Raw genomic sequence first — 13772 nt, 5'->3', positions numbered from 1 at the left:
AGAAAGTAAAGGAAATGCAGGTTATCATTCCATAGCTCTAAGCACTGGTAAAGAAATACAGAGGATTAGGAAGCCATGGGGTCATTTCCAAGGAGGGAAATGGAAGAAAATTGCAAGCTGTTTATTTTGAACTTCTCCTGTTAAACTGGATGTTTATTACAGCTCATCTCAATTTCAATTAAAGAAACCTTCTCTTGAAGGTACCTCTATCATCTCCCAAAGAACCAGAATAGCGGAAACGTTGGAAAGAAGGCACATTAGAGAACTGGTCCAAAGCTGGCTGTTAGAAACTGAGAAAATTTTTAACAGAGAATTGTTTCACAATACGTGGACAAGGCGTCCATGTATTGTTTCAGAGTAAAGAAGAAACTATATCCCTTTAACAGCAGTTATTCCCTGAAATGGCAGGATTGCCTGTCCTACCACTGGGACTCTATGCACTGGTATGGATGTGGCATTGCTAAAATATTGAGATTTCTGTGCTGGTTGGAAATGAGCTGTGGCCTCAAGTCCCCCAGGACCCTGATGTCTCAGCCTCTGGACTTCCTGGTTGCATTATGACTTTCCTGGGCCCTAAGCACTTTTGCCTTCATGGGCCCCTTCCTCCACTAAAACAAACAACTATATTTTACAACTGAGTTTATATAAAGACAAAAATAATCTGAGTTAGACTATATTCTCCTTTTTTTTTTTTTTTTTGGATTTAAAGCTTATTAAAGAAATATCTAAACTACCTATTGGGTACTATGCTTATTACCTGGGTGACAAAATAATCTGTACACCAAACCCCTATAACATGAAATTTACCTAAATAAACAAACCTGCACATATACCTCTGAACCTAAAATAAAAGCTTTTTAAAAAGAAATATCTTTTTAGGCTATAGTTCTCATTTTCATTTTGTAAAAAATACCCATCTTTTCTTCCCTCTTTTACGCTGTTTGAATCCTTGCCTATTTTTGACTGCGTTACTGTATTTTACGGCCATGTGATGTGACCGCGTTATTCTTAACCCTCCTGAAATTATTACTAACATACCAATGAGTGTTGTTATCACACAGTGTTCTTTTTTTCTCCCCCACTGGGAAGTACTTTTGGACTTCTATGCCCTATTTTAAGACAAATTTTCTGTATAACAGCTGTCATCAGTTTCTTTGCTCTGAGGTGTTTATGGATATTATATTTTCAGCATCATTTCCGGGCTTAGCTTTGAGTTTCTACGGAGTTTGTTTTTCAAAATGGCATCTGCATTTTTTATTGTGGTAAAATATGCATAACATAAAATATACATGACGTAAAATTTACTATTTTAATCTTTTTTAGCATGTAATTCAATGGCATTAAGTACATTCCTGTTGTTGTATTCATTTTTAAAGATTCTGATTTTAAAAGAAATTAAAATATGTTCATGGGCCCCTAAAAGTATTGTGAGCCCTAGGCACTGTGCTTTCTGTGTCTGATGGCTAAGTTGTTTCAGCCTGGACTTCCTAGAAGCCAGATCAGTACCTGGCTGACTGGGGGCCTCTAGAACTTACTCAGTTGGCTTGGCTGAGAAATATTTACCATCCCAGATGCAGATGCATCTTCGCTAAAAATCAAGAGTTGGGCATGGAGGAATTACCATTAGGAGCCCTTTATTGTTTAATTAGGCTCTTTCACCTCAAAGATACTCTCCAAAGAGGAATTGCATTTGGTTTTCTATTTCCTAATGATACGGAGAGGAGGTAGAGAAATACTGGGTAGAAGAGGGTGATCCCCAGTGAGGGTCACATCCTCAAGCCTGGACCTATGGCCCAAAGTGAGAATATGCATTCCTGTTTATTTACCTGCCTGAATGTTGCCTTTCCAAAGACACCCTGGCCCGCCCCACCCCCCATCCTGTACCTATAAAAATCCTAGGCCTCACCAGCAGAGCAGCAGAGAAGGAGAGACGAGAAGAAGCAGTCAGACATTGGAGAGAAGCAGCTTGATTTCAGAGGGACAGTTTGTTGGGAGGACCTCAAAGAAGAGTTCAGCCAGGGACAGCTGAGCTCCAGGGGAAGATTATATTCCCAATCCATCCCCTTTCCAGCTCTCCATCCCACTGAGAGCCACTTCCACTGCTCAATAAAATGCTCCACATTCACCATCTTCAATTTGTTTGTGTGATCTGATTCTTCCTGGACACTGAACAAGAGCTCAGGATACAGAGGGCTGTCACACAGAGCTGTTAAAACACTTAGCCATCTGTGGATGGCAAAGCTAAGACAGTACACTTTAACACATGCCCTCAGGGGCTCTGAGGGTCATGGGCAACCCCTAGGCACTTCCATGGGCTCACACAGAGTTCTGCTCCTGCTGGTCACCCAGAAGCACTTATCCCAGCCTCTGCACTCACTTACCTACCTGCAAGGAGTTGAGAGCTGCTGGCTGAGTAAGCAAGCCACCCCTTCATGAGTCCCACGAAAGGGTCAAGGGAGCGATCCCATTTTACTAAGAAGGGTTGCCCACCAGGTGCCTTAAAAAGAAGACAAGAGAAAGAATGGCTTGCTGAAAAACAGAAAGAGCTGGGACAGAAAGAGAATCCAGAACAGGGTGAAGATTCTATAGAAAGCCTCACTTGTCTGAATTACATTAGCTTTCAAATCCCAGTTATTTTAAGGCCATCTCTTTGTATCTTTGCTTCATTCCATGTTCCTATTGTCTTCCCCATTTTCATTTCAGCATAGACAGTCTCTTTCTTTTTCTTTCTCCTCCTCCTCTCCCTCCTCCTCTTTTTCTTCTGTTATTTTAAAAAATAATAGCATGGAAAATTGTTCAAGTTAATCTGGCCACATAGAAAAATCAAGTATAAAAGCCTTGTATTCTAGAGTAAAGTGTGGTTTTTCCAAACTTGTACCTGGAAAATTAAGGCTGAAATTTAACTAAGTTCCAGGCTTATAATGTATCTTTATTACTTTCATTTTAGTGCTATTTTATTTGTACTTCATCTGACTATATCCACGATTTAATTTTCTTTGTCTTGTTAATTTTCTGACTCAATATTCACTAACAAACGAATAATTGCCATTTGCTTATTTATCTGTCGTGTACTATTGACTGAAATGAAATGAGTGAGAGTTTTAGAATCCTCTGCAAATAAGGTAGTGGTAGGGGGTGGAACTGGAGAAGAGGGAAGGGTCTTATAATCCCTGCCAGAGTGTTCCATAATGCTGCTGCTAGTTAACCATGGAAACAGGCTTTTTTGACTTGGTTTCAGAAGGATATGGTGGCCTTTCTAACCTAAATATCTTGCCTGAAAGATCTCAACACATGTCATACATATGTGTGCTGACCTTATATTTATACTTGAAGGCTTGGTTTTATATAGTTTTATAAACAAACAGTTCTGGTTCTGAGTCTCATGTCATTCTGCCAGCTCTAAGAACCACATTTCCTAGGCCCCAGCTTCAACCTTAGGATCTGCTGGTTGTTGCTCATATAACTCCATAGAACTTCCATAGATTACCAAGTTGATTGGGATACAATAGAATTTGCCTTATTGAATAAAATATACAGTTGCTGGTAGATGAGTAGAAGCAAGGAAGGAATGAAGCAAGGAAGCAAGGAAACAAGGAAAGGAGGGAGGACAGAAGAAATAAAGGGAGGAAGAGAGGAATGAAGTAACACTTATTGTCTACCATGTTCCAGGCACTGGCTTAGTTATCTTACATGTATTAGCTCACTTAATCCTCACAACTGCCCCAGAACATCAACCTATTAGAATTATATACTGAGGAATCTGTGTCCCAGAGAGTTTAAGTATGAGTAATAACACACCATATAAGTGTTCAAAGTGAACTTGGGTCTGATTCCAAGTGCCATATTTCTAGCTACTTTGCAAAACACGACTCAAAACTTATATACTCCAACCTTTGTAGGCCTCGATATCCTCACTTTAAGACTAGAGTTAGATGGACAGGCACGGTGGATCACACCTGTATTCCCAGTACTTTGGAAGGCTGAGGTGGGCAGTTCATTTGAGCTCAGGAGGTCCAGGCCAGTCTGGCCAACATGGTGAAACCCCATCTTTACTAAACATACAAAAGATTAGTTGGGCCTGGTAGCAGTGAGCCTAGATTGGACCACTGCATTCCAACCTGGGTGACAGAGTGAGACTCTGTCTCAAAAAAAAAAAAAAAAGACTAGGGTTAGACAGTATGATGGTTAATTTTCTGTGTCAGCTTAACCAGATTATTTGCCCTGTAGTTTAGTCAAATACTTGTCTAGATGTTGTTGTGGAGGTCTTTTGTAAATGTGATTAAGATTTGCAATCAGTTAACTTTTAGTAAAGATTATTCCAAATAATGTAAGTGGGCCTCATTGAATCAGTTTACAGCCTTAAGTGCAAAAAACTAAGGTTTTCTGGGGAAAAAGGAATTCAGTCTCAAGATTGTAACACAGAAATCCTTCCTGAGTTACTTGCTGGCCTCCACAATCATGTGAGCCAATTCTTAAAATCAATCTCTCTCTCTCTCTCTCTCTCTGTGTGTGTGTGTGTGTGTGTGTGTGTCTATTCTGTTGGTTCTTTGATACAGACACAATGATCTTTCCAAGCTCTCTGGCTCTCAGATTCTACTATTTGATTTGATTTGATTCTGTCTCAATGATCTTTTCCCATTGAAATAGTAATTTATTTATGACCACGTATCCTTTTGGATTAAAGACCTTGGTAGACATTTAATTCAAACTTAGTTGAAAATTAAATGTTAATTATACCTAATTATAAATTAATTATTTTAACTTCCTGCTCATCTTGTATATTACCAACAGTAGAGAAATTGTGGGGTCTTAATTCTCAGGAAACAGATTAAGTGTTTTTTAGGGTTGTGTTCTTTTAGTAGAGAGATACCCTATTTCTCCAGAAACTTAACTTTTGCCTTATGTTGTCTCTAAAGTTATTTATTAACTTTTTTGAGACGGAGTCTTGCTCTGTCACTCAGGCTGGAGTGCAGTGGTGTGATCTTGGCTCACTGCAATCTCTACCTCCAGGCTCAAGTGATCCTCCTGCCTCAGCCTCTGAAAGTGCTGGGATTACAGGCGTGAGCTGCTGCTGGTCTAACATTTGTTTCTAAGTTAGGCCATAAAGCTAAGTTCTGCTTCAGAGAACTTGGAATTATGAGATATTTTATTTTCTTCTTTTTAATTATCTTCAATTTCTACAGTGAACATATATGACTTTTGTAAGGAGAAATAAAGTTTTAAAGATTGAGAAGCCTAGGCCTCAAATTGATATACAGCCCATTAAGTCATTCCATTATAAAACAGTGGCAGAGGTAAATGTCCTCACATAATATAGACTGAAGAATAAGAAAAATCATATTTGTGTTTTATATGATTGAAGTGATAGAGCCAATCAATTTTGTGCATTAGAAAGAAATAAATATATTAATAGCTAATGTTTAATTGTGTATTGCTTAGTTTTTGATGCTGGCCACAACTAAAATTTGTGTGATATTAATCTTTAAAAGTCAATTTATTTGTGAAGTGTTCATTTACACAGATCTTCATATTTTTTTGTAGTGAAACCTTACTATGTTGACTGGATTCATTAGTGGTAGAGATACTTATATTTCTGTCCACAGCTTAAATTTCTTTGTACTTTCCATGGCTATTTCCCTGTAGCTAAGAGTCTTATGCTCTATTAATACCTGTATTTGTTACAAATGCTTCTCCCTTCTAAAACTTTATCAAGTAAATAGTAGTAGTAAATAATTCTTAAATACATAAGAATATATCCCACTAGTTACATATTTATTTAGCTACATTTGCCAATTATTCTTATGTTTGTGACACAATCATTGGAGGAAAAAATATCCAGTAGAAATAAAATTTGGCCAGGTGCGGTGGCTCACACCTGTCATCCCAATGCTTTGGGAGGCTTGAGATGGGAAAATGGCTTGAGGCCAAGAGTTCAAACCTGCAGTGAGCTATGATCACACCACTGCACTCCAGGTTGGGTGACACATCAAGACTCTGTCTCTGAAAAAAAAATTTTGAAAAAATTAAAGAAATAAAATATTTTAAATTTAGTGAAAGATATGAATGAGGGAATCCACCTTAGATACCCATCCCCCATTGGTCCCCAGGGTAGATAAGGTAGGTTTGATTGTAGGGTAATTCTTCTTTTCCTCCCACCATTCTGCGCGTGTGCTTAGAAGACAACCTTATTAGAGGAAGGCAAGTCTTCAGTCAAGTGCATGTAATTGGTAAAGACTTTTATACATGATGTCTGCTGGAAATAATGAAACAAAATATCACAATTTACTATTATATCTATTTTTATTCCATCCAATGTGACATTCACATAAATAAGCTTACTAACTCAAATATCATTTTAAGAGTAAATGGAACACTCAAAATGAGCATCCTTATAGGCATACTAGGGAAAATGGTCTTTGCTGTAATAATGCCAGGCGGCTAATAGCTATCTTTAATAGTGGACGCAAGGTTAGTTTGCACTGACTAATTTGGCCAGGAAACATAGCCCATTATGCATTTTTATGGACGATCTGGATGAAAGAATTGAGACTATGTTTCCAAATTATCTTGTAATATTAAATTAGGCAGAGTTACTATGTTCCAGAAGGCAGTCCTAAAACTGAAAATGACCTTGAAAAATAAAACTATCAGAAATGAAAGGTCCTAAAGAAAAAGGATGAAATCCTATATTAATGAGTAGAACCAAGGAATAGCCTACCAGAAGATTGGAAAAAATCAGCTAAGGACTGGCTATGCAGTTGACTAAGAAGTAGCAGTATCATCTTATCCCGAAAAAAGGTGCAGGAGATAATGGTGCTTAGAGTAAGGATAGAGCATACAAGGGGCCGTGGGGGTGGAGGTGGAGTGGATACTGGAAGAGCCCATCATTTAAAGATACATTAATGCATTTTACTGATGTAAGTGGTAAAACCATGAGGGAAGGTGGGTTGGGGGAACCACTCACTAAGAGGACCCTCCTTTAACATCCTAACCTGCCTTGCCATGATCTGAGAAAGAAAAAAGAGAAGGAAGAGAACAAGAAGAAAAGAAAGAAGAATGCTTTCTTAACCAATTTTCTGAAGGCCAGTTTTCCCCTATGGTGATTCTTTGCTGCAACTCCAGTGCTTCCTGTCTTGCATGGCCTGTTTTGCCTTCAGCATTCCTTTCTCTGATGCTCTTTCTTTTCCTCCTTCTACCAGCATGTTTTATGGGACTCCCCCAATCCTTCACTGAAAATGCACCCTCAAGGGTGGCTAGAGGTTGATTGACATTGTTGTGTTTTGTCAGGTGCTACTCTGGGTTAGGCTTCTTTGGAGCTTAGCAATTGTTGGTTACCGCTACATTCTTCAGCCTCCCTCCCTCTTCAGAGCCTATGACATTGCAACACTCTCTCCTAACTTCTCCTTCTCTGTCCTTCATGGCTTCTTTATGGACCCAATCATGGGATTCCCCAACATTTGTGCCCCAGATCCCTGCACCTCTCATTTTACACAATCTCAGAGAATTCATCCATTGCCATGGCTCTGTACCAATCAACCAATCAACCCCCTAACCAATTGGGCGGGGGGTAATTTTAATTGTTGTATAATTTCAAACTTACAGGAAAGTTTCAAAAATGGCACAAGGAGCTTCCATATATTCTTTGCAGAGTTGATAGCTGTTTATCATATGAAGGTAGGCTGAAGACATCCTGCCCTTTTGCTTCTAAATAGTTCAATGTGTATCTCCTAAAAATAAGGACGAGTGTCTGTGGTATAGTTTTCAATTTCAGCAAAATTGATACAGTGCAATTATATAATCCACAGTCCATGTTAAATATAATCTATGGTCCCAATAATGTTCTTTATAGCTATTTTTGCCCTGCCAGTGATCACTGCTGTGCTTAGGGCACTGACTTCTCTCCAGGCCATCTGTCCCACAGCACTACCTTCCAAATAAACATTTTTTACTGATGTCATCTTAAATTAAAAATGTCTAAAATGTGACTCATCATTTCCCCCCTAAAACAAATCATCCCCACCCCCATGTCTTTCTAATTCTTTTCAGTGTTATTATAACTCTCCTGGCCTTCCAGGCTTGAAGCTATGAATCATCTTTTGTTCTTTATCCCCAGTTAGCTATGTAAGTCCTTTATGTTCTTCCTGTGAAATGACTCTTTCATTCTGCATAAGCCTTTGTGCACTAATGCCCACTCATCCCACACATCAGACAAATTCTTCTGATTACACTCATCTACCTGAAGGGCTCAGAAAAAGCTTGCAATGGTTGTCCTTCCTTAAGTAAACTCTGTCACAACTCTGTGTGTGTAGCACTGAATAGTGACCTAGCCAACAGTAACATATAGTAATTCACAAATCTGTTTCAATACACACCTTCTTCCCATTCCCACTAAATAAATGTTGAAGAGAGATTTACCAATTATGTTAGGGTGTGGAAAACATAACTACAACTCACATATGCAGAGGAAATTTATCTAACTGATAATTGACCTTCTTCTGGAGCCCACCAGTGGGAAAACATAAGTGCTTCAATCTGTATAAAGCTTAGTCTGATGCCATAATTTAAATAGTTCTGCTTTCTATAGAAAGTGTTTAATTCCTCCTGAAGAAAACACTCACCTTCTCAGAGATCCTCTCCCATCCTGTATGTGCAGAGAAGAGCTAACATAGCAGAACTGAGACTACTATCCTTTCGAAGCCTGCTTACAATGTTGGTCCTTGATGGGCATCTAGAAACTTGGCTTTCAGGATAAGAATTCCCTGATTAGAATGACCCATTGTAGCTAAAATGTTTGTGCAAACAATATGTTTTATGCTGAACACCTGTTTCCTTCTGGCAGTCTGAAATTTTGGGACATGCTAGGCAGAGGCTGCCTACATGACCTAGCTCCCAGTAAAAACTTTGGGCACTGAGTCTGCAATTAGCTTTCCCAGCAGATAGCATGGCACAACTCACTGTTGGGGGATTTACACTCATCCTGTGTGACTCCACTGGGAGAGGACTCTTGGAAATTTGCACCTGGTTTCCTGTGGATGTCAGCCCATAGCCTTTGCTGATTTTGCTTTGTATCATTTTTAGGTAATAAATCAAAACCATGAGTACAACTATACAGGCGGTCCCTGACTTACGATGGTTCAACTTACAATTTTTTGACTTTATGATGCATTTATTGGTATTAAATGCATTTCACCTTATGACCTTTTTTTACTTAGATGGGTTTATTAAGATGTAACTGCATTGCAAATTAAGGAGCATCTGTATATAGGTGTGTGTGCATATACACACAACTGTGAGTCCTCCTAGATCATCAAACCTGAGGTGGTCTTGGGGACCCCAATACACCATACTCTTTTCTCCCTGAAAAGAGGAGAAAAATTCTATTTTCCAAAACTGGTCACAACTTGTGCTCCTGTCCCACATGCCCTTATGATGTGATTTTGACACTCCTCCAACTGAGAAGCAGAGTCTAAATTACTCCCCTAGAGAGAATCGTGGTGAACTGTGACTATGGTGGCATGGATGCTATGTGACTTTCAAGGCTAGGTGATAAAGAGCAATACATCTTCCTCTTGTTTCACTTTGTGGGATGCACATTCTCAGGACCCAGTCACTGTGCTGTGAGGAAGCTAAGCAGAGGACCCATGCAGCTGTTCCAACCAACGGCCCCAGCCGAGGTCCCAGCAGCCAGCCAGCATCAGTGACCAAATGGAATGAGATGTGTACAGCCCCTACCCTCAACTCACTTCCAACTTTCATGTCTTCTATGAGTCTGTTTTCTTTCTATGAATCAGCTGAGACCCTGAACATTGCAGAGCAGAGGGCTGCCTTTGCCATATCCTGTCAAATTCCTGACCCAAAGAATCTGGAGGCATAGTGAAATGGCTATTGTTTTACACTAGTATGAGCAGAGTGGGTTGTTTGCAGCAACAAGAATGCAGCTTTCCCTGCAGTGGCATCCAGATACATGGAGAGAAGGATGTGACTTAGTATCCTGATGCCAGAAGGGAGGAGGAGTGTTTTACATGTGGTATTTTCTGCCTGTTCTGTTCTCTGGGGTGATATCCCTAGTCTACCTGGCTGCTCTTTTCTTTGCTGGCATTAGTGGCCCAACTTTATGGACATTGTAACTGGCAGTCTTTTTCTCTTTATCCCTGGGCTTGGTTGGAGCCTAGAAGGCCTGTCTGGGATGACTCAGCCTCATTTCCATTCCCATAGACACTGTACACCCTACAGACAACTTCTGTGACTCTTATGCAGCCCCAGCTCTAATGGTCACCTCTACAGCCCCTGTTAGTATCCTCCCCTGCAGACTTGCAGCTACCTTAGGATCTCATCCATGCTACAGGAAAACAAAAGTGGCTCAGAATTGATGAATCTTAGTGGTTCCCTCTACCTGACCATGCTAGTGAAAGGAAAGGGCCATCTGAGAGTTGATCCATTTCAAGAGTTTCCAACAGAAATGGGGGCCAGGAAGCTCCTATGTATTTTTTTTACACTTTAAGTTCTAGGGTACATGTGTACAACGTGCAGGTTTGTTACATATGTATACATGTGCCATGTTGGTGTGCTGCACCCATTAACTCATCATTTACATTAGGTATAACTCCTAATGCTATCCTTTCTCCCTCTCCCCACCCCACGACAGGCCCCAGTGTGTGATGTTCCCCACCCTGTGTCCAAGTGTTCTCATTGTTCAATTCCCACCTATGAGTGAGAACATGCAGTGCTTGGTTTTTTGTCCTTGCGATAGTTTGCTGAGAATGATGGTTTCCAGCTTCATCCATGTCCCTACAAAGGACATGAACTCATCATTTTTTATGGCTGCATAGTATTCCATGATGTATATGTGCCACATTTTCTTAATCCAGTCTATCACTGATGGACATTTGGGTTGGTTCCAAGTCTTTGCTATTGTGAGTAGTGCCGCAATAAACACACGTGTGCATGTGTGTTTATAGCAGCATGATTTAGAATCCTTTGGGTATATACCCAGCAATGGGATGGCTGGGTCAAACGGTATTTCTAGTTCTAGATCCTTGAGGAATCGCCACACTGTCTTCCACAATGGTTGAACTAGTTTACAGTCCCACCAACAGTGTGAAAGTGTTCCTATTTCTCCACATCCTCTCCAGCACCTGTTGTTTCCTGACTTTTTAATGATCGCCATTCTAACTGGTGTGAGATGGTTATCTTATTGTGGTTTTGATTTGCATTTCTCTGATGGCCAGTGATGATGAGTATTTTTTTCATGTGTCTGTTGGCTGCATAAATGTCTTCTTTTGAGAAGTGTCTGTTCATATCCTACAGAATGGGAGAAAAATTTTTGCAATCTACTCATCTGACAAAGGGCTAATATCCAGAATCTACAAAGAGATCCTGTGTATTTATTGCCATTATTCTCATTCATCTAGTGTACCATTCCCTATTCAGGTCAAAGGGATTTCGCCTGATTAAAGCCCAGGGATGGGAAAATTGGGACATAATGTTGGCTCTTTCTGCTTTCCTTTCCCCTTTGCTTTTTAATTCTTATAATTCCCTAGACAGGTTCTTCCCTATCTTCCTTCTCTTCATTTCAACTCTTCTCTAAGTCTTCATAGCAAAGGATATTTTCTCTACCCATTTGGAGAACTCTATAATCTCCCAGGTTTGGTCATTGACATTCTAAAGTCCTCAAAACTGTGAGTTGGATTACAAGGATATTGTCTTGCTCAAAAATCCTATTTTGTATGTTAGAAGCTGGTATGACTTTGCTCTTTGGTTGGTGTTTTTCCGAAACAAAGTACAAATGGGTGGTTGTATACATGGAAAGAGGAAAACACATGAATAATTTTCCAGTTATTACCCCCTTTATTGACTTGAGTGGTATACTAAATGACTTTCTTGTCCGGGATTCCCACAATACCAGTTTTGCCTCGGTTCCGAGCTGCAGTCAATAGTAACGTTTTTTAAGGTTGTTCTTGGTATACTTGGTTTTTTTTTCTATTCTATTTCATGCTTTTTGTGTTAAGCTTTGAAAAGGGTACTCACTCTGCTTTCTTATAATTATACCCTCTAGGTTTCTAGTAAGTTGTTCTAATTTTTGAATACCTGCCTTGTTCTCCTATTTTATGTTTGCATGTTTCTGATTCCTAGTTGTATGCTTTGTCACAAATTTCCTGTTTTCCTTCCCTCCTACTTTTCTTTTTCTTTTTTTTTTTTTTGAGACGGAGTCTCGCTCTGTTGCCCAGGCTGGAGTGCAGTGGCGCAATCTCGGCTCACTGCAAGCTCCGCCTCCCGGGTTCACGCCATTCTCCTGCCTCAGCCTCTCCGAGTAGCTGGGACTACAGGCGCCCGCCACCACGCCCGGCTAATTTTTTTTTGTATTTTTAGTAGAGACGGGGTTTCACCGTGGTTTCGATCTCCGCTGGGATTACAAGCGTGAGCCACCGCGCCCGGCCCCTCCTACTTTTCATATATGCCCTGCTCCCTTGGTTTTAACCCATTTTTTTGCTCTGATTCCAAGTACCTCAGTGTTCCAATATTGTAGATTATTCAGGTGTATGTTAGGATGCTTTTAATAAGATGTACAAAATCCAGCTCAAACTGGGTCAGACTATAAAAGCAACTTACTGGCTTCCATGTTCTAAAAAGTCAGACTTCAGGAAATGATTGATACAGTAATGCTATTGTGTTTCTTACTGACTCTCAGATGTGACTTTTATGGTGTTGGTTTCATGCTAAATTGGTTGTAGGAGAGCTGCAAACAGCACCCTGGGATAGATGCTTCTTCTTTTATGTCCAATCATGGAAAAAGAACTCTTTCACATAGACCATTGAACGGAAGTCCTGGGCTTTAATCTGTTTGGACCACTTTAAGTCACATGCCTAACACTGAACCTATTACTGTTATTGAGAATGAGATGCCGCTATTCTGATTGTCTTCAGCCAATTAGATTCTGCTCCTAGACCTGGGACTGGGATCAATCCTACTCAAACTGCATCCCTGCTACACCCTGGGAAATGGGAGAAGCGGACTCAGGGGTGAGCTGGAGCCAGCTCTTAACAGTTGGCATGGGCTAACTATGCTCACCTCTTCTTCAGTGTTCACTTACCTCACTCTGGTAACTTGAAGTTAGCCTTAGTGGGGGTATTTACACCACAGAAATTGGCAAATATTACAATTTTAATTTTTTAGAGCTGGTTTACCAACACATCACGGAGAATGAGAGGAACCCAATGTAACTAACATGGATTAACAGGCAACAGTCTCTTAACTAGTTTTTCTAATGTCAGAATTGCTTCTTCCAATGCATTCTTTTTTTTTTTTTTTTGAGACAGGGTCTTGCTCTGTTGCCCAGGCTGGAGAGCAGTGGCATGATTGCGGCTTGCTGCAGTCTCAGCTTCCTAGGCTTAAGTGATCCTTACACCTCAGCATCCCGAGTAGCTGGGACTGCAAGAACTTGTCATCATGCCCAGCTAATTTTATAAAGATGTGGTCTCACTGTGTTGCCCAGGCTAGTCTCAAACCCCTGGCCTCAAGTGATCCTCACACCTTGGCCTTCCAAAGTGTTGGGATTATAGGAGTGAGCCACTGTGCCTGGCCCATTCTTTTTTTAATAACAGCTTCACTGAGATATAATTTCATATACTATAACACTCACCCTTTTAAAGTGTACAATTCAGTGATTTTTTAGTATATTTATGGGATTGTACAATCATCACCACAGTCAATTTCAGAACATTTTTGTCATCCCAGGAAACTCAGTACCTATTAACAGTCACTCCACATTCCT

At 40.2% G+C, this 13772-nt stretch overlaps 1 protein-coding gene across 4 annotated transcripts in view; it reads left to right on the top strand.

The window, feature by feature from the left end:
- Window positions 1–13772, top strand: part of C1AH9orf135 (chromosome 1a C9orf135 homolog) — an 83080-nt gene that overhangs the window by 67297 nt on the left and 2011 nt on the right. Inside the window, exon 5 of one of the 4 annotated variants that reach the window (XM_012500647.2) lies at window positions 11545–11678. The exons of the other annotated variants lie outside the window; for them this stretch is intronic. Within the exon in view, the coding sequence (XP_012356101.1) occupies window positions 11545–11678 (134 nt within the window). The remainder of the gene's footprint in view (window positions 1–11544; window positions 11679–13772) is intronic. 4 annotated transcript variants of the gene reach the window in all.

Source organism: Nomascus leucogenys, chromosome 1a (genome assembly GCF_006542625.1).
Source record: "Nomascus leucogenys isolate Asia chromosome 1a, Asia_NLE_v1, whole genome shotgun sequence".
Lineage (NCBI taxonomy): Eukaryota > Metazoa > Chordata > Mammalia > Primates > Hylobatidae > Nomascus > Nomascus leucogenys.
This window is presented reverse-complemented; position numbering and strand designations above follow the sequence as displayed.